Raw genomic sequence first — 19,957 nt, forward strand, 5'->3', positions numbered from 1 at the left:
AATGAGATAGTTTTACTTCTATAACGTCATAGTTTTACTTCTATAACGTCATGATTTTGGTGCATGGCGTCCCGGTGAGAAGAAACGTCTGCTGGGAGGGCATAGAAACTTGAATGCTTACGTTGGTTTGGGTTCCACCTTAAACTGTACGTCCACGCCTTAGGTAGTCTCGGTGCTGAAAGAGACGCTAAACTCCATTTCAACGTACCAGTCAATATCCCGATTTACTTCCATTTTTTTAAAAATAATTTTCACAAAGTTAAAAACTTTGATATAGTAAAACACACAATTCTTTATATGTTTCGATATTATAACAGCTCCTTCCTCGCTCTGTTCTTTTTGAAGGGAGCAGTTTGAGGAACACACTGCTACGGTACCGACACATAAAAAGAATTGCACACTGTATTTTTTTTAAAATGCATTGTCACCGTTCACCCAGTAGAAAGAACTTGGACACAAAAAGAGAAAATACTAGGATATTGTTCAAGAATTTAATGACCTCCAAACTTTAGCAGTTATTTGCGAAAAATGAAGATTTTCAGCACCGTCTTCTGTAGACCACTTCCACACGAGCTACGCAGTGAAATAATGAATGAAAATTGTTGCTAAAATTATTGGAATAATTATTCTGATGCAGGACTTCTATTTTCAGTATGGTTTATGTGCTTGGTTTGGATCTCATATTACCTGTAAGCTGTAAATTCACTTCTCACGTAACCTAGCATTGGTTTCGAAGAGGAATATTATTCTCCAAACAATTTGCAGTATCGCAGTGTCCATCACGTAAGGGAGTTTGGTTTAAAGTTTGGTAAACAAAACTGCTTAAGAAGTTAAGTTTTATCGAACTTAGGCTTAAGTATATCCATTTATCTGTTTAAACAAAGTATATTGATTAAAACTTGTATCAAAAGAAGATCGCAGCCTAAGGCGGCTCTAGAGTTATAGAACAGAGAAGTCACATCGGCAACGGCGGTGAAGCTGGGTTTGTATCCTTTCCCTGTTGCAAAATCGTCCTCTGGCTTTGGAGTCTCCAGTGATGTTCTAATTTGAAAATATTCTTTAAATTCTGATATTGGCTACGAATATTGAAATCTTTCAGTTTTACGTTCCACGGTTATGCTAGCTAGGTTACAGAAGACAGCGATGGTGATAAATGAAGGAAATGATGGAATGAATAAAATGGGAGGAAATGGGATAACTTCGAGAAAACCCACACACACGGTGTTTGTCCACACAAAGTCCATTTGGCGCGAGCTGGAAACGAACCAGGAACCCGAGGCATCAGAGGTGAACGCTCTACCACTGAGCTACCGCGGCTTCGGGTACAAATATTGCAAGAAAAAATTGCTACTATATAATCATACGATGGTTGTTGAATAAGTCCTTAGAAAATCCGGAAGATGACACTCGTAGTATCGAAAAAGGTTTGGTTTTAGTAAGCGTAATTCCTCACTAGAGTGACTAGATTGTTGTTAAAGTTTCAGCCATACCATCACGTTGTTTCATTCTCATAGTCGCTGGAGGAAACGAACTTGTATTTATTTAGAAAAGTAGAAAAAATTTGTTTCGTGCGGTTATTAAACACTTCTATTTAAAAGGTTTAACACCGAAAGAGACCAAAGCCTAGTTGGATGAAGTTCATGGCAGATCTGCTCCTTTGTTTGGGACTGTTTACAATTTCGTAAACGAGTTTAAACGTGGCCGTATATCCAGGAATGATAACGTCGTTCGGGATGTCCAGTGGAAGTGACTTCTTCTGAAATGATTGACAAAATCCATGATATAGGTTTGAGTAATCGACGAATCAAAGTGCGCAAGGTAGTTAACGCTATAGGCATATTACAAGCTACGGCATTTTCAATTCTGCACGAAAACTTGGGTTTGATAAAAACTCTCGGCAAGATGAATGCTGCGTTTGCTCTCAGTGGAGAATAAACGCAATCATGTGATCGATTCGGAGATTGGTTTGACGTTTTTCGTCGCAATCCCGACGAGTTTTTGCGTCGATACGTAACGAACGTCGAATGGACGAGACATGGATACACTGCTACGCTTCAGAAACAAAGGAACAGTCGAAACACTGGGTTTTCAAAGGCGATCAGCTCCGAAGTAGGCGAAGACGTTGAAATTGGCCGACAAGGTGATGGCTGCAGTCTTTTGGGATGCACGGGGAATGATCTACATCAATTACTTGAAAAAAAAAAAAAAAAAAAGCCGAAACGATAAATGAAGAGTATTATGTGTCGTTATTTCACCGGTTGAGAGAAGAAACCAAGGAAAGACATCCTTATTGGCAAGGGAAAAAATCTCTTCCATCAAGACAAGTTTCCATGGCGAAAATTATGGAATTAAAATTCGAATTATTATAATATCCATCGTATTCACCAGATTTGATCCCCCAGTAACTTGCTTTTTTTTTAAATTTCCAAACTTGAAAAAATGGTCAGCGGAAATCGATTCACGTCGAACGAGGAGGTGATCGTCCAAGCATGTGCCTATTTTGAGAATCTTCCGAAATCCTTTTTGGACGGCTTAAAAAAAATGGAGAAACGCTGGGAAAAATGTGTCATTATTCCAAAAGAAAATTATGTTGGAAAATAAAAATAAAAAAACTATCCAAATTGATTTATCTTTCTCTAAGGACCCATCTAATGACCCTCGTATATCCAATATACAGGGTGTTTCAAAACAACATCGACAACGTTTGGGAGGTGATTCCTGGCACCAAGATAAGACGAAAAGTATAGACCAACCTGGTTGCACAAGTGCTTCCTTTCGGAGTTATAGGCTGCGGAAAAAAAAAGAAAGAAAGAAATTTAAAGGTCCATAGCTCCAAAACTATGGGATCTACCGCAGTCGTGTCAAGATTTCACTTATTAACTAGTATGTGCCCTATCCAAATATCCATGTTTCAGAATCCTGCGGTACTTCCGCAACAATTTTTATAGAGATAGTTTGGCTTCGCGCATATAATTTAAAGTATTCTAAAACTACCTCTATAAAAATTGTTGCGTGAGTACCTTAGGATTCTGAAATATGTATTTTTGAATAGTGCACATATCAGTTCCTAAGTGAAGTCTTAACCCGACTACAATAGGTCCGATATTTTTGGAGCTATGGACCTTTAAACTTAATTCTTTCATGTTTTCGGCAGCTTATAACTCCGAAAAGAAGCATTTGTGCGTTCAGGTTGGTCTATATATTACGTCTTATCTTAGTGTCAGGAATCATCTCCCAAACGTTGTCGGTGTTGTTTTGAATCACCCTGTATATGTCTCATACAGAATTACTTAACTTACTTTACAAACTTGGTTCAGCACAAAGAATTCAAGTTATAAAGATAACCAAGAAAGTTATGTCGCTTTTTGTATTCTATTGGCCCTCACACCGTGAGTTTAATGCGAATGAAGATAAAGCGAAGGTCGTTGTTGGTGTGGGTATATCCAATATACTGCCTGCTTGTGGCAGTTCAGTTACACCGTGAACTTGCGTAAGGACAGAGTGAACACAGAGCATCATAAGGGCATGTATACTGTACTGGGGTCAAACGCCGCTGTAGCGGGGTGGAAGATACGACATGTCTTTGGTGAGGACGCGAACGCTGCAGCTTTGGAATAAGGACGATGACGAAACACTTGAAGACGTACCACGTGCGGGAACACCAACACATGTACAAAATGAAGATCAGACAACAATTGAAGCAAACAATGGCCAGACATGTGAGGAACTGGGACTACAATTCAATTTGAGTGGAGAAACCATTCGACAGCACCTCCATTAACTTGGTAAGCACTACAAGTTGGGTCGATGGGTCCCACATGATTTGACTCCGGGCCAGAAGGCAACGCGAGCAGACACCTGTGTTTCTTTGCTGTCTCGTCTGAGGAAGGAGCCTTTTCTGAACAGTGTTGACATGTGATGAGAAATGGGTCCTGTACAAAGCTCCGCGTCGCCGTCATCATTGGTTAGTATCCCATGAACCGTTTCCAAAACAGCCGAAACCAGCACTGCACCAGAAGAAGATCCTCCTATGTGTTTGGTGGACTGCTCGCGGCATTGTGCATCGGAAACTGCTACCAGCTGGTCAGAGCATCAATTCAACTGTGTACTGTTAGCAGTTGAGTCGTGTTCAAGGGAAGTTCAAAACTCAGGAGCCAGTACTTCTGAATCTCAAAGGGATCCTCGTATTACAGGACAACGTCAAACCCCACGTGGCTAGGATGATCCGGAACACCATTCTGCGCCTTGAATGGGAAACACTTGCATCCATCATACTCCCCAATTGCATCATCCGATTATCACTTGTTCCATTCCTTGGACAATCACCTTAGAGGACACCCGTTCAAATCCTAGTAGAAGGGCAAAATTCAGTTGATACCTTCTTTGCTTCACGACCCACCAAGTTCTAGCGTGATGGAATCCATGGCCTTCCAGAACGTTAGCAGTAGGGCGTCGATGTTGTTGGGGTCTATTTTTGATCTTTCAGGTACGTCTTAGGTGACATATTAGTGTTCGAAGGCGATGGGCGAAAAAGCGTCAGAACTTTCTTGGTTACTTTTATATTTAGAAAGTGAAACATAATTGATGTTGCCAACAAAACTCAACCTATTTCTTCAACTGAATTTTCCCATTCGAGTCTGTAAAAGGGAATGAAATTTCTAGTGTTATGTGCTACATCACTGAGGACAAGAGTCGTAAACATAATTAGATTTGAGCATTAAAAAGTTAACAGTTAGAAAATTCAGTTAAGCACGATTTTAATTTATGGTACACAACAAACCGAAGTCTGGCTTGAGCAACTAGTAAGCAAGAAAGAAGAGAAAATCCTATGGCTTAACGTGGCGTTCCAGTGGCGTAGGCTCAGCTTCCCCGTGCCTATGTAACATGGTGTCGTTCGTTATGTAAAAACTAAACTTTGGTTAATGTAAAGGAAGTTCAGATATTTTCCTTCCCCACCAAGGTTAGGTGCTTGCTATTAGCTGCTTAACAGTAGACTATCGGTTATGGTACTCTAGTTGTTTGTCATTGTGTTTTATGTCCTTATGATGGATCAATAGGGGAAGTAAATGCTTATAGTTAAGACAAGCACTTTAACTTTTTTTGTTACAGTATAGTGGATTCTGATAGCACTGCATTTCGTTTTACACTGAATGAATTATTTGAGCTGCCAAACGAAACGGGTTATCATTCCTCTAGACAAGGGAGGACCAGAGGTGACCACTTTGACCTAACCTCACGCTCACAAACTCATTTGGACCTCAGCTCACAAACTCACTTCGACCTCACGCTCACACAACCTCACGCTCACATCACCAGTCTGACCTCACGCTCAAATAACCAGCCTAACCTCGCTCACTCAACCTCACGCTCACATCACCAGTCTGACCTCACGCTCACATCGCCAGCCTGATCTCACGCTCACTTCGTGAGGTTGAGGTCGAGTGAGCGTAAGTTTCGAACTCGTGAGCGCCGACCTCATGACTTTGGACACCTTTGTTGAGCACCACTAGAACGCATCGTTCTTTCCCGAAAGCTCTGCAATTCAGCAATACCTGTGTTGCTAAGTAATTTCAATTTTACCAGCGAAAAGATTAAGCATTAATAATAATAATAATAATAATAATAATAATAATAATAATAATAATAATAATAATAATAATAATAATAGGGGATCTAATAATAATAAAATATCAGCTTCTCATGTATCTCTAAAGAAACAAGAGAATATGTCTGAGGGGGTGGAGGCACCCAGTCGAAAAAGTATAAAATCTTGTTCAAGTCAGCCATTCTGAGTGAGGTTTTACTGGGATTTCCTTATTCACACCAAACAAATGCCGGGATGGTACCTAACATACAGGTCCCAGGCCTCATCCTTCCTTCCTTCCTTCCCTCTCCACGGATAGGGGGATCACCGAGAGACGTCACCCCTCATACGTGACGAGCTAACGTGGCCATAGATGCCAAAAGACCAGAAATCTAAATCCTAATCATAATCTACACGAGGGAAAGGATATGGTGACTCGGAGTTAGAGCGTTCACTTCCAGTTAAAAAAAAGGGGGCACTATGGCTGAGTTGTAGAGCGCTTAGCTCTAGTGTGTGGAGTTCCTAGTTTGATTCCCGGTGGACAACATCGTGTCCGTGAGTTTTCTCAGGATACTCCCGTTTATTCCACATTCTCATTCCAGAAATTCTTCCATTATCATTCACTTGCCTTAATCATGATATCCTTAGCCTCAAGGACATAATCGTGGGACGTTAAAGTGAAATATTTCATTTTTCCAGTTAAAAGGGTGGTGGTTCGATCCTTTGTCATGGAAGTTTATGCCTGGTTGGACTGCGTTATATCAGTGTTTTTTTTTTTAAGATTCTCCCCTTTTCTCTTCTCTTCATCTCATCTACGTTCTTTTGCAAGGATCCTCCTCCTCTTTTAGCCTCAAGATGCATAATCGTGAGCCGTTAAGAGTTTTGAATACCTGCGCCATTTTTTTATTATTTTTTTTTAAATCTATAATTAGCAACACTGTATGGACGGCATTTGCGACTGACAAGACAACGTTGAGAAAACTTTGGTCATTTATTAATAATGAAGCATTGAAATTGTGCGGAGCGTGTGTTCGTTGTGAAAGCATTTGATAAGAACGGTGACATCGTATGGCCTCCGACATTCCCTGAACTCAGTGTGTACTAGGTCTAATTGCCTCTGTGGAGAATCTATCATCTCGAAAGCAAAGAGTATGGTACAGGTCCTGTAAATATCGTTGAACTGAAATTGAGGGTTAATGAGGGACTCACGAATTTCCAAAACATATTATCATAATGTGCACGCCGAGAGGAACACATCTTTCCGATGTCGTCTTCACGGAATAAAATGATATGTAAGTGCCATAACCAATGTAATTTTTTTATCATGTATATTTTCTATGTGCATCTGAATTACTAAATGTATTCTTTCATGTGTTGATTAGTGCATTTTACGTTAATTAATTTTTTCCTGTTTTCCTGCGCCACTCTATATATTGAGATAACCCTTACTTTATGAAAATTACATTTTGTTATGAATATATGGTAATAATAAATAACACACTTCTTAGTATGCGCGTCACGCTAATCCTAATAATAAACAATCACGTTGATAGATATCGCTCCGTACGCTATTGCCTGCCTAACGCTACTAAATCTTGCTATCTGCGTGATCCTCATATAAATTAATGGTCACAAAAACAAATATGGAGTAGGCAGACGTATTCAACTCCGCTAAAGATTTCATTTTGTTTTCCAACCCAACAACAACCTGCTTTCTACCAGTTTCGGTCAGACTCACTTGATCACCACTCACTGAAGCTCAGATTTGTGGTAGCTGTTGGTCGTTCAAATTTCTTAACAGTAATTTATGCGATTTATATTTTGTCCTCAGCCTCAAACTCACTGCGACTTGAGCTGAGGTCAGATCTTATCAGGGTTGCGATCGACTTAGTAAGATAATAATAGCACTAATACATACCAATGAGTAAAAAATACACAAAGATTTTCATTTTTTGAAACGCTCACAATCACAGATTAACGCTCAAACTGTTTTGTAGAAAGGGCGGTTCGTGCTTTATATACAAAGGAAGCTAGTGGACCACTTTCAATGGACAGAGACTGAAAGAAAGGAAGATAGATGCAGCGTGTGGAATGTTTGTAGTCCACTTCACCCAGAATTAGATTGGCGAATTCTCTGCTCACTTTCTTCTCATATCTAGAGGGCTCGCAGGTTCAATGTCGTAATATTTTAAAACTTTCCCTGCTTCAGAAATTGTTTGAGATGTCATTTTATTTGCATTTACATGCATTTGCAATCTGCACTCACACCTTGTCACGGTGTATGTGTATCTTACTGCTATTTTATTTTCGCGCCCTTGATTTATTTAATGTTTTCTTTCTTTGTTCTTTTTTGTCTTGTAGTCGGGTACCTGAAAAAGAAAACATTGCTCGGAACGTTTCGAAATCACACACATACACATAAAGCAATGAAATGAAATGAAATCTTTGAGTTTTACGTGCCACGTTATGCCTTCTAGGCTAAAGGAGACGGTGATTATGAGAAATGGATGAAATGGTGGAATGAAGAAAGTGAGAGGAAACGGAAGAACTCCAAGGAAATCCACGCACACGGTGTTTGTCCACCACAAAGTTTACAGAAAGCAATAATAACGCATAAACGAATGTCATCGTAGTTTAGTGCCCAAAGTAATTTACTGTTGTTAGGACCTTTGGCAGGCTTGCAGTATTAATTAAGATTTCCCGTATTTGCCCTAATTGTACTAAGTCACTACTAAAATTATGCGTTTTAATACATCTCTTAGCCGATTGATGCAACTCTGTTTTTGAAAGAATTCTACCGGAATATCTTATAAATAAGCTATTTTACGTTATTTCTTTTCGTTGTGTGCGTTTTTAAATTTATGTGGAGACGTATTCTTTTTCTGATGTAACAATGTAAGATTTAGTCTGATATATTACCGATATGGTGCCATGCACGTCTTTTAAAGCTAAAGGAGACGGACGTAATGAAAGTATAATCTCTACACGTATAGGCTACGGGGTATACTACTTTCTGCCACAAACTCCTGAGATTACTTCAACTATATTTATATACAGGGTGACCCAAAAGTAGGTATACAGTACCGTACTGCATTTTATATCATTTCTTATTATTATCCATCAGGTAGACTTAGTTTCTTTATTATTTGTTCTTAATATGTTTTTTACTTACATCTTAAGCTCAGAAGAGCCGAAGCAAATAAACTCATAAAGTAGAATGTTATACTTCATCAATGCATGGGTGTATACCTACTTTTGGGCCACCCTGTAGATTCATTCTTATTAATGGGGAGCCACGGTGGCTCAGTGGTAGAGCTCTTACCTCTGGTAGCCTGCGTGGGTTCTCTGGGTCGATCCCCAGCCAAGTAAATTTGTGGGGTACATCATGATGTCAATGGGCCTTCTCGGGGTACTCCCGTTTCCTTCCACATTTTCATTCCACCAATTCTTCCATCATCATTCACTTGCCTTAATCATCCGTCTCCCTTAGCCTAAAGGGTATAATCGTGGGACGTTAAACTGAAAGATTTAATTTCATTTGATTCTTATTAATTCTTGAGAATCAATAGTTTTGATTTTATTTCTACTAATCAGACGTTCAAACTGTAACTAAACTCCGTGTCGCTACGGCTCACAAAAGAGACTACCGTATGGTCAGCTTGGCGGGTTTTTGTTGGGTGATAACTGATATGCGATTAACACATTGGCGCTCATCGCACTTGGATCGGAATTTGTTTAGGATTAGGGATTAGATTTCTGGGTTTTCAGCGTCTATGGGCATATTACACATCCCTGGGTAATCACGCTGCCCGGAGAATTGGAGAAGAAAGGAATGGGAAAGGAAGGAAGCGACCTGGGAGCATTATGTTAGGTACCATCCTGGTGTTTGCCTGGTGCGAATGAGGAAAACCCAGAAAAAATTTCTGAAAAATACTGTTACTTTTTCGACCGAGAGTCCCCATCGGAATTTGCTTACTTTTAATTTAAGGTTAGTTTAAAGGGACAAGTTTTGCCGATAGATGACACTAGAGTCCTCGTATCTCTCATTTATTTTTTACCTCTCACGAAAATTTACAATTTCTCTTACACATTTCAACCTAGAGACTAAAAATTTTTGGAGAAGGAACTTCATAACCAATGGAAGGCAATAATCTGTGCCATTTTTATTTAGAATTTTCTTCGTTGTTGAAACAATTCCATTGTTAAAGATTTGGATATCCATTTCAACAATTAAGCCATTTCAACAATGAAGATAATTCTAAATAAAAAAAATCGGCACGGACTGTTCCCTTTAATAGGTTATGAAGTTCCTCCTCTAAAAATTTGAAGTCTCTAGGTTGAAATTTATAAGAGAAATTGTAAATTTTCGTGAGAGGTAAAAAATACATGAGAGAGATACGAAGACTGTAGTGTCGTCTGTCGTCAAAACTTCTCCGTTTACACCAACCTTAAGGAGTTTCGTGCTTCGCCGCACATTGCTGCTAGTTCAACATCGAAAATGAGTTGTCACACCGGGAATCGAAACCAGGATTAAAAATACGCACGATACATTCACTGGGCCACTTACTGTAGTCGATAGATAGATCGAGCTGTAGAAAGTTATGTGAGTGAGTATATAAATCCTCGTGCTTAGTTTTCGAGAAAATAAAATAACTTTTTCGTAAATGCAAAAATTGATACGGCACGATAACTACGACACCTATTATTATGAAAGAGAAAGTATTGCGGTTATGCTATGAATTATCTTTAAATAGGAACATATACGAAAGGTATTGTAGTCATAGCTAAGGTTGCCAGCTTTTTGAAAATGGAAATAGCGGACACACTCCTGCAGTACATATAACTCTTTAAGATTGTGACATCATCGCTTGTCAAGAATGTGAACAATCTAAAAGTGGTTACTTTACATAAAATTGAACGATTCGGAGTTCGAATTTAATAACTTTAGTTACTTTTGAAGCATTTATTAAACTAACTTAATCTAGTTTTGGCTGAGTCGGCACATGTAGGGTCTAATTTTTGTAGCCTACCTTCGTATTTAAAACAGAAGAACAAATATAATTGGCAATATAATTATGGCATACATACCAGCTTCGATCGAGCTAATGATGTCTCATAATGCCAAGATATCTTTTATTGGATCTGGATGCATTATTTAATTGGAAAATGTAGCTGAGAATGAAGCAGTGGTAGCTGCGATCTTGAAAATGTACTTTTATTGACATTTAGCAGTTTATGTGAGTTCAGTAAATTTTCCTGCCTTCAACTCTTCAGCAAATTCTGCGCACGACAGGTTGATATCAAAGCGAATTAGAAGCTCTGCTTGAACCCTCGACATCGACAAACGATTCCTTTCATCATTCCAGAATAATACGAATAGACCAGAAAATAGGACTAGTAAGAGGAAAAATTACCGGACATTTAACTCCCGGTTTTGAGATCGTACCGGACACCGGACAAGGTCAAAAATCGAACTGACCGTATTATGAGTAGGCCGTACCAGACAATCAAGTATCATAGTTGCCTTATTTTATGTTATAAAATTACAGATGGTCTCGTAGTATGAGTTCCGTTGATGATACACTTTAATGTTAATAAACTATAACTTTAATGATTACTTCGGATCCAAGTTGGATAGGTCTCTTTTTTCCTACTACAGTCTAAAGTTGCATTACCACAACCTAGACTTTTTAAAACTAATGCTGAGGTCAGATATTTACTGTACTTGTGGTGGTGAAATAGTAGATACGTGTACCTACAGGAATATACTTGTATAATAGAGACCTGCACGGGCCGAATTTTTCGGCCCGAGCCCGATCCAGTCCGTATGTACCTAGGCCCGGCCCAGCCCGGGCCCGAAAAGTTTTGGAGATTTTCGGCCCGAGCCCGGCCCGGCCCGATAAGTTTTTTTAAAATTCTTGGCCCAAGCCCGGCCCGGGCCCGATAAATTTTAAGTTTCATTTTGTAGCATTTTTTCACGGGCACACTTCTTCAACGTTTGCCTTTATTCTAATTATCGTTTAACGAAAGTCAATAATTATTAAAGAATTGCAGTTAATCGGTCCCAGCCCGGCCCGATCTGAAGAGAAGTCAGTGTTGGCCCACCCAAGCCCGGCCCGCGGGCCGGGCCGGGCCTCGGGCCTAGCCCTGTCCATGCAGGTCTCTATATAATTACATTTTTCAACGCATGAACTTACACGGACACGATGATATTGTGTAAGGATAGTTGACAATTCGGTACGTGAAAACAGATTTAAAGACAGAAATAGAGCGCATTTTTTTTTTTTTTTTTTTTTTTTTTACAGATAAAGAATGTTCATATTAATCATGAATGAATTTTGTGATATTTAATTTTTTTCAAACAATTTTCTGCAAGACATTTTGAAGAGTAATGAACTAAAAGTATAGGGTGTCCCAAAAAGAACGCAACTTTTGAAATTCCCGCAATTTCTATTGTAGTAAGTTCGCAGCATTGAACGTTACACGATATTCATCTCGGGTCTTTTTTGGTTGGTAGTTACGGAGCTCCGAGTAGCGCATAATCATAATCTGTTTTCTGTAGGGATAGGAACAGCGTATTGTTGTAGTGAAAAATTATTACAAATGTGGTGAATATTCGTGCAGAAACTGTTCGCAAACTCCGTGGAATGTTTGATCAACGTAATGAACTGAATAAGTCGACTGTGATCAGTGTTCGCAGACAAAATTTCCCTCAAGCTAACTCAAAAATTTCCCTTTTCTTATCAAATTTTTTCTAGTTTGTTGAGTATCCAATTCCTATGACAGAAATTATGTAATAAAGTTAATTAAGCTATATTAAAGGAAGTACAAACCATGTTTATTTTATTCATTTCGTTTATGCTTAGTTGTTCTCACTTTTCCTCCACTTTTTTTTTTAAACAAAAAATCCACACAAATACTTTCAACTATCCACACAAATACTTTTCAACTATCAATGTGTGCAAATTGTGCTGCTTTGAACAAACAAACAAACACACACACACACACACGCAAACCTATTGCTATTGTATTGGTTTATTTCTCAAGAACAAAGAGATATTTAAGCATTTATATTGCTCAATCAATCAGCGCGAGAATTTCCTGGATTTTGATGGTTTTATCGGAAAATTCCCTCTTTCCCTTTTTGCTAAATTTAACTCCAAAATTTCCCTAGATCAGGGAAATTTCCCTCAAACTACGAACACTGACTGTAATGAAACTTGATTGTTAAATTTGAGAAAACCGGTTTGGTTGCGGACATTAAACCCTCGGGGCATTCTCGTGGTAGTTGTTCTGCGGGAAGCATCGCCATTGTGAGTGATAATGTTCCTCCGTACAGAAAAAAGATGACGATCATTCGCTATTCGGCGAGGAGTAGCTCAGGAGAGTAATGCTCCCGGAAGTAGGAACGAAAAACACAGTTCTGATTGGTTGGCGTTATATATGTCTTGCCACGTTGCACTTAAATAGCAGAATTCAGACAATTGTTGCTGTCGGTCCTCGTGGGTTAGCGCTATATGCTAGTAACGAAAATCTCTTTTGGCGTGAGTTCAAACCCGGCCCGAGGAGTTTTTTACAATTTTTTTTTACATTTTTATAATACTTTTTAAATTAAAATAATACGAAAATAATACTCAAAAATGTGATTTACTTACTTTTGTGCAGATAAGTAGTAGTAGTAGTAGGAACGGGTTAGAAGCCCCGCAGGGCTCGTTTTGTTGCCCTTGTACTCCATGATATAAGGCTGGTTTTGTTCCCCTTGTACTAAATGATATAGATTTTGTGACCAACTTAAAACAACTGACTAGGATAGCGCGTAAAACAGCTGGCTACAGTAGCGCGCGGAAAAACGTACTTCCGGGAGTATTACTCTCCCGAGCGGGTCGTATTCGGCGCTCTGTGACTACTAACCACAAAGACAATGAAAATCGTGTAACATTCAGTGCTGCCAACTTATTAGAACAGAAATGGCGGGCATTTCAAAAGTGGATTTCTTTATGGGACATCCTATATAATTACGAACAAAAGTTCGACGTAGTCCAAAAAGTATTATCCTCACGGAACCTTTTCATTGTGACACTAGCAACATTGCAGCACATAGCATGGTTAACCCAAATTAGCATTAACTCTTGTACTTTAATTCTTTTTAAAAACTATAATAATTATAACCGAAAGATAAGACAGGGGCGCGGTCACTCAATGGTAGAGCGTTCACCTCTGGTGCTTGCGGTCCCTGGTTCGATCCCAGCTCACGCCAAATGAACCTTGTGGTGGACAAACACCGCGTGCGTGCTTTCCTCGGGGTTCTGCCGTTTCCTCGCACTTTCTTCATTCTACAAATTTCATTCATTTCTCATTATCACCGCCTCCTTTAGCCTAACCGGCATAAGTGTGAGACGTAAAACTCAAGGATTTTATTTTTTCAAGTCCTCGCGTTTTCAAAAGGAATTTGACTTACATACAGTCTTCGACAAGTAATGGTGGGGTTTCGTGGGACTGCAGTACAGAAGTAATGACACTTGGGTAGTTGAATTGGATACTGTTTTGTTTAGCAGTTCAAATAGGTTCAAGTACTGCTAGAATCCAATTTTACTGTGATTTAAAAAAATGTTAAAAATGCATTTGCATGCTGATATGTTCCTGTATGTGCATCATTAACAACATGCCACACGTGTAGGCGATAAATTTCACATCAGAACCTGCCGATTATGTCTATCGTAACAGTATTAATTGCATCGTTGAGCGGGGGCTGCGGCACAGCGTTCACCTCTGGTGCTTGGGATCGCGGGTTCGATTCCAGCCCCCGCCTTGTGGTGGACAAACACCGTGTGTGTGGGTTTCCTCGGGGTTTTCCAGCTTCCTCCACCAACATTTTCTTCATTCCACTATTTCATTCATTACTCATCATCACCGTCCTAGCCTAACCGGCGTAACCGTGAGATGCAAAACTCAAAGATTTCATTTCATTTTTGGGGGGGGGAGGGGGGGCTCGATGAGTATTGCTTTCAGGTAGTACACATTATCAATTTTCACACGGGAACACAATGCCTTAGATAAAACACTTCAGCAAAGATACTGACATTCAAAACCACTTAACATTTCCTTTTCGTAGTAGATTCTGGGTTAAGTTCCCAAATAAGATGACGTTTCATTCAATCATCTGTCATCACTCCACACGAGCACCACGAAACTCCACAACTAAAATTTTTAGCTTTTTCCCAAGAAAGAACAACTCTAAATAAATCGATAGGTTCAACCATTAAGAATACTCTGAAATCAATTGGTGATGCCTTTGTATTTGTAACTGATGATTAAAGACTACATATTATCGTGTCTTTTAACTAAGGATTACAAAATACATTATTTTAAATATCGCTTTTGTGTGTGTGTGTACTGTACATTATCTTAACATACGTCAGAATCTTGGTCCAGTTAAACTGTTTTCTCTGTACAACAAAGAACTTTTTCTTCTTCTGAATATTACGATAAAAGGTATGTCAGTGATTATATTTGGGAGAAAAACTTTTACTTTTATTGTTATTCTTAGTGGGTCTCGTTAACTGTGAAGAAGGGAGCAAAAACCAAAGCAGAGAGCAAAAAAATTGACTTTCAAATTAGACGAATTGACGAGGATTTAAATAGATTTACGATGTACGTCGATGAACCGTGCTATTGTTTGAAGAACCGTTTCTACATAAAATTTGGTTTGGAAAGATCAAAAGCGAATGAAGAGGATGTGACAGTCACTTACAAATGGTGAAAGTAATTTGTGAGCTCCAATTATATTTAGAAAAAAAAAAATGTATAACAAATTAAAACAGTGTATCGGAAGAGGACTTTTTTCTCTCTCTCTCTTAACGTTAAGAAAAAAAAAATAGTCCCTCATGAAAGCTAAGAAAAGGACTTACCATGGACAGAGGAAGCCAATGACCTTCTGTTGTTGTGGAGAAGCAACTGAAAAAGCTATCTTTTACAGACTGAAGTTCAGTGTCCCACTTGGACTGTTTGTTGTCACAGTAACCTAAAAGGAGAGACTTAGCTCAATAGCCTCAAGGAGTAAAACTGGTCTAAAGTAGATGGTGAGCTTAAAACGATAGTCATGGTTTATAAAAACTGAAAGTACTATTCCTTGGAAATATTTATTATTTATTCATCTCTAATTTTCTCTTTCGATATTTGTAATAACACTTCAAAAATGTCCGTATTATTTCTGTTTAGACAGTAATTATGTTCTTCTATTATGTATTCTCTTTTAGTTCTCGGATGATTGCATTTTAAGATACGTATAAGAAACGTTATGTAGTCCATTTGCAATCGAAGATTTTTTTTTAAACAATAAAACTACAAATGCCTTTTTCTCTTTAATTTTTTTGATTGTAAAATGCAGGGTGTTTCAAAATAAATATCAACAGTTTGCTTTCTAGTATTTATTACAATTAACTTACAATTATAATTAATTCATCAAATGAAAGAGCAGGTCAAACAGTTTTAGCTACAATGGGAGCATCATTCGTCACACGTCATACATCGAGTCGATAGGTGAGTTCGTCTCAAATCTTGATCAATGTGTTCGGAGTAATTGTTGCAACAACTGCTTCAATCCTCTTCCTTAAATTCCTCAATCTCCTTAAAATTCTCCACATAGATGCCACTGGAACTGCTAATTCACGACCAGCCTTCCGAATTGATTTCTTGGGGCTATATATGAAATACTCTATCACGCATTCAACACGTTCTTCAGTAATTCATGGTCATCCCGTATTTTTCCCTTTGCACTTACAGTCGGTGTTTTCAAGCTAGGGATGATATCGAGACGAGACGAGACGAGACTTTGTACAGTCTCGGTCTCGTCTCGGTTTAAAAATAGCTGTCTCGGTCTCGTCTCGAGTCAAAAATCGCCGTCTCGGTCTCGTCTCGGTCAACAAATGCTTGTCTCGATCTCGGTCTCGGTCTCGAGGGCCAAATCTCGGTCTCGTCACGAAAGTCTCGAAATAAATAGGTGAAATTAAAATTGTAAAAGTATTATTATTGTAAAGTCTGTCGTTTCTGCTTCTTATTTTTGGCCTTATTCTTGACTTAGAATTATAGTATGGTGTACTTCTTCAGAGCTAATTTGCTAGCGCTGATGCCTTCCATGCGTGTGTTCCAGTTTCAATCATCAGTGGGTATATCATATCTGGGATAAAATTCTAATAGTAACCCATATTTCACTTTCAGCAAAAGACTTTCTCATATGGCCTATACAATTAAACTCTATTTCAGTACTATACAGTAGTTTATTTCCTTCCTTAGAATAAGAATTGTTCAATACATTCTAACTTATAACGCAACACATAGCACCATGAATGTATTTAATCGTACCGAAATTGAAATTTTACAATTTCTCATTTATTATCCAATACATTCTGTTTTGACTGTCATTTTAAAAGCATAATATAACGTACATTATCTGAACAAATAGGGTAAATTATTACTACAATATATTTTGTTTAAAATTGATCAAATGCTTTATTACCGTATCACATCTACGTGTTTAATTGACACCTTATAACACGAAATTCCTGAACTTTGTGATGGGAGCTACGGCACTCATCTTTGCTATGTGTGGCCTACGGTTGCATCACGAAACAAGTTAGATTCAAAGTCAGATGTTTCGCATAGTTCGCGTCTAAATTTAAGTACATTCTGTTTCTTATACAAGTTCCTAAAGTTGTAATGCATTACATACGCATACGTATATCCACTGCCGTAACATAGATTAAGCTTATTCCTGAGCTCTTAGCGGTGCATGTGATCTTTATTCGAGAAAACCAATTGTGCGTTCATTACGTTGAAATTTTATATTGATTGAAAATTACTTGCGAAACATGAACATACATATTATATAAGTATATAGGTAATTCGAGCTAGCTGTATTTATTTTCTCTCTCTCTCGCCAAAACAAGTGATTTTAACTTTCTAGTTTTCTTTTGTATTCATTTTCGTAGTTTTGCAGCAACATGAAGTATTAAATAGTCAAAAATATATTTTTTCGCTGTATGACTTTCGTTTACTTTTGGATCCAATTTTATCCCACCTTACCTAGTAAATTTATACAGTATATATATATATATATATATATATATATATATATATATATATATATATATATATATATATATATATATATATATACAGTGAAACCTCCCTTAACGGACACCTCTATAATACGGACAGATTTTTTTGTCCCAGGAAAAATATATGTTCTCTTACGGAATAAAACCCTCCCCTTTACGGACACTCTTTGATACGGACGCGGACAGTTCTTTTCTCCCCCAAACATTCCAATAACCTCTTCATAACGGACAGGAATTATTCTAGGTTCTGCTATATATTACAGTAGACAGGAATTTTTTCCCCACAAGTGTATATATCATGAGTCTAGACATGGGAACCATCAAACAGAGCAGCTTCAAGCTGAACTTGAATTTTTTTTTCTGCAAGCAATAAACTGGTCTCTGAAAATCCTAGAAAACCTTCAATAACACTCATGCAGGGACAGTTGGGTGGTCAAGAATTCTATGCGAAAAATCTTCCCTTTTCTAACAAATTTAGTTCTTTTTCCTCTGGTCCTTCCACCTTTTCCCGGTAATTTCATAGATAACAAGTAAATTAATGAATTTTTGCAGGGTGAGGACATGTGCGTAAAGAAATTACCATACACACATTATCTTTTGCAGTATATGAATATATTAACACATCTCTGAGTAATAATGTTATTTAATAGAAATGAATTTCTCCTTTATCCCTCCCAGTATTTCAAATACGTATTAAATAGTATTTCCATATTGAATTTTACGTATTTACGCTCATACATATGTATTTACTGTATATTACTACATACAATTACCGTTATGAGAAATTAAATTTCTGTAACCTCTCTGTAACGGACACCTCTCAATAACGGACAAAAATTCATGTCCAATTGGTGTCTGTTATTCAGAGGTTTTACTATATATATATATATATATTAGTGGTAGACTATGTTAAGTCAGTTTTTGGTCAAATTGAGTTAGAATACTTTTTTAATAGACTATGTTCTTTCTAGTGGTGTAATAATGTAAGTCTAAAGTCATCTTACTACTTTGTAACTACTTAGTATAGTTTGAAAAACAGTATTATAGGTCTTAGTTAAGGAACCGGTTTTTCGCTTCTCCTGTAAAATTACGAAATTATGATTTGGTTTAGTTTATCTCTGAGGTCTTGATATAAAATCATCACCATCATCATAATTAAGCATTATCAATCCCCTGCTGGATGAAGTCTTCCCAAATTTTCTCTACAACTATCTATCTTGGGTAATTCTTTTCCATGTTACTCCCCAGTAGTTCCTGATTTTGTCACAATTTCTTGTATGCGGACATTTCCTAGGCTGTTTTTGTCACGTGGTATACAATCTAAAATTGTTTTCGTCTATCGATCATAATTTCGTATTGCAATATGTCCACAACATTTTCCGATCTATTTTAAACATTATTTCATTAGTACCAGTCATTAGTTGCCAAATAATTCATTTCTATATATTTGGGCTACAAATAGTTCATATCCTCTACTTTTGGGAGCACAGACACGCTACTTTTTGATCTTCGGATCTGGCAACACTGACTCAATTATTTAAATCAACACAATGTAAGAATCCCCATTTGCTGTAATGGCTAGTACGCTTGATTTTGGTTCGCATGGTCCCGAGTTCGATTCCCGGTGGCGGTAATGTTCAACGACCGAAGTTTTTCGGATTCCACTATGATCAATAACTCCACGTCTCCTTTAGCCGCCCTAGCATAATCGTGAGACGTTAAACTAAAACAAAACAAACCTAAAATCAACACAATGTGTATTACTAACTGTAAGTCTTTGAATAATTGCATATAAATATATGATATGCATCGAGTTTGAGGTGGTCGGTGGTCAAACTATAACAAATGAAATGCAGTTAGGGTGTAATTAAAATTTTAATAAAGCAGTGTTTTAATCTAAAAAATACACCAGGCCTAAGGCTTAGGGAGAACAACTAGTGCTACTGAAAAGTTGTCAGTTACGCTTAATTTCAGTTACAATTTGCTTTTACATGTATTGCTGGAACGAAAACTTTGACATTAACATTATAAGTAGCCCAAAGACTATGAAAAACATCGTGTTTTGAAAACATTTTTGCACCATAAAACAAATTACGAGTAATTTTAAAATATTTTGCACTTTAGCTACGTTATTTGCACTATATTTATAATAATATTTAGCAATTTATTTAAGTTCGCAACACTGCTTAAAATAATGTAACTGCGACTTGTTGTAATTAAAACTACTGAACATTAATGTGGGGCCGCGGTGGCTCAG

At 37.8% G+C, this 19,957-nt stretch overlaps 2 protein-coding genes across 4 annotated transcripts in view; one reads left to right on the forward strand and one right to left on the reverse strand.

Moving 5' to 3' along the window:
- The window catches only part of LOC145663132 (uncharacterized), a 121,019-nt gene that overhangs the window by 36,230 nt on the left and 64,832 nt on the right, over positions 1–19,957 (forward strand). The window contains exon 1 of one of the 3 annotated variants that reach the window (XM_081729428.1): positions 15,642–15,663. The exons of the other annotated variants lie outside the window; for them this stretch is intronic. The gene's annotated coding sequence lies outside the window, so the exon portion shown is untranslated. Of the gene's footprint in view, positions 1–15,641; positions 15,664–19,957 lie in introns of those variants that run through there. 3 annotated transcript variants of the gene reach the window in all.
- Positions 1–19,957, reverse strand: part of LOC145661879 (uncharacterized) — a 49,351-nt gene that overhangs the window by 24,973 nt on the left and 4,421 nt on the right. Inside the window, exon 2 of the mRNA XM_081727221.1 lies at positions 15,493–15,547. Within this exon, the coding sequence (XP_081583347.1) occupies positions 15,493–15,547 (55 nt within the window). The remainder of the gene's footprint in view (positions 1–15,492; positions 15,548–19,957) is intronic.

This window comes from Thermobia domestica, chromosome 10 (genome assembly GCF_964235325.1).
Source record: "Thermobia domestica chromosome 10, izTheDome1.hap1.1, whole genome shotgun sequence".
Classification (NCBI taxonomy): domain Eukaryota; kingdom Metazoa; phylum Arthropoda; class Insecta; order Zygentoma; family Lepismatidae; genus Thermobia; species Thermobia domestica.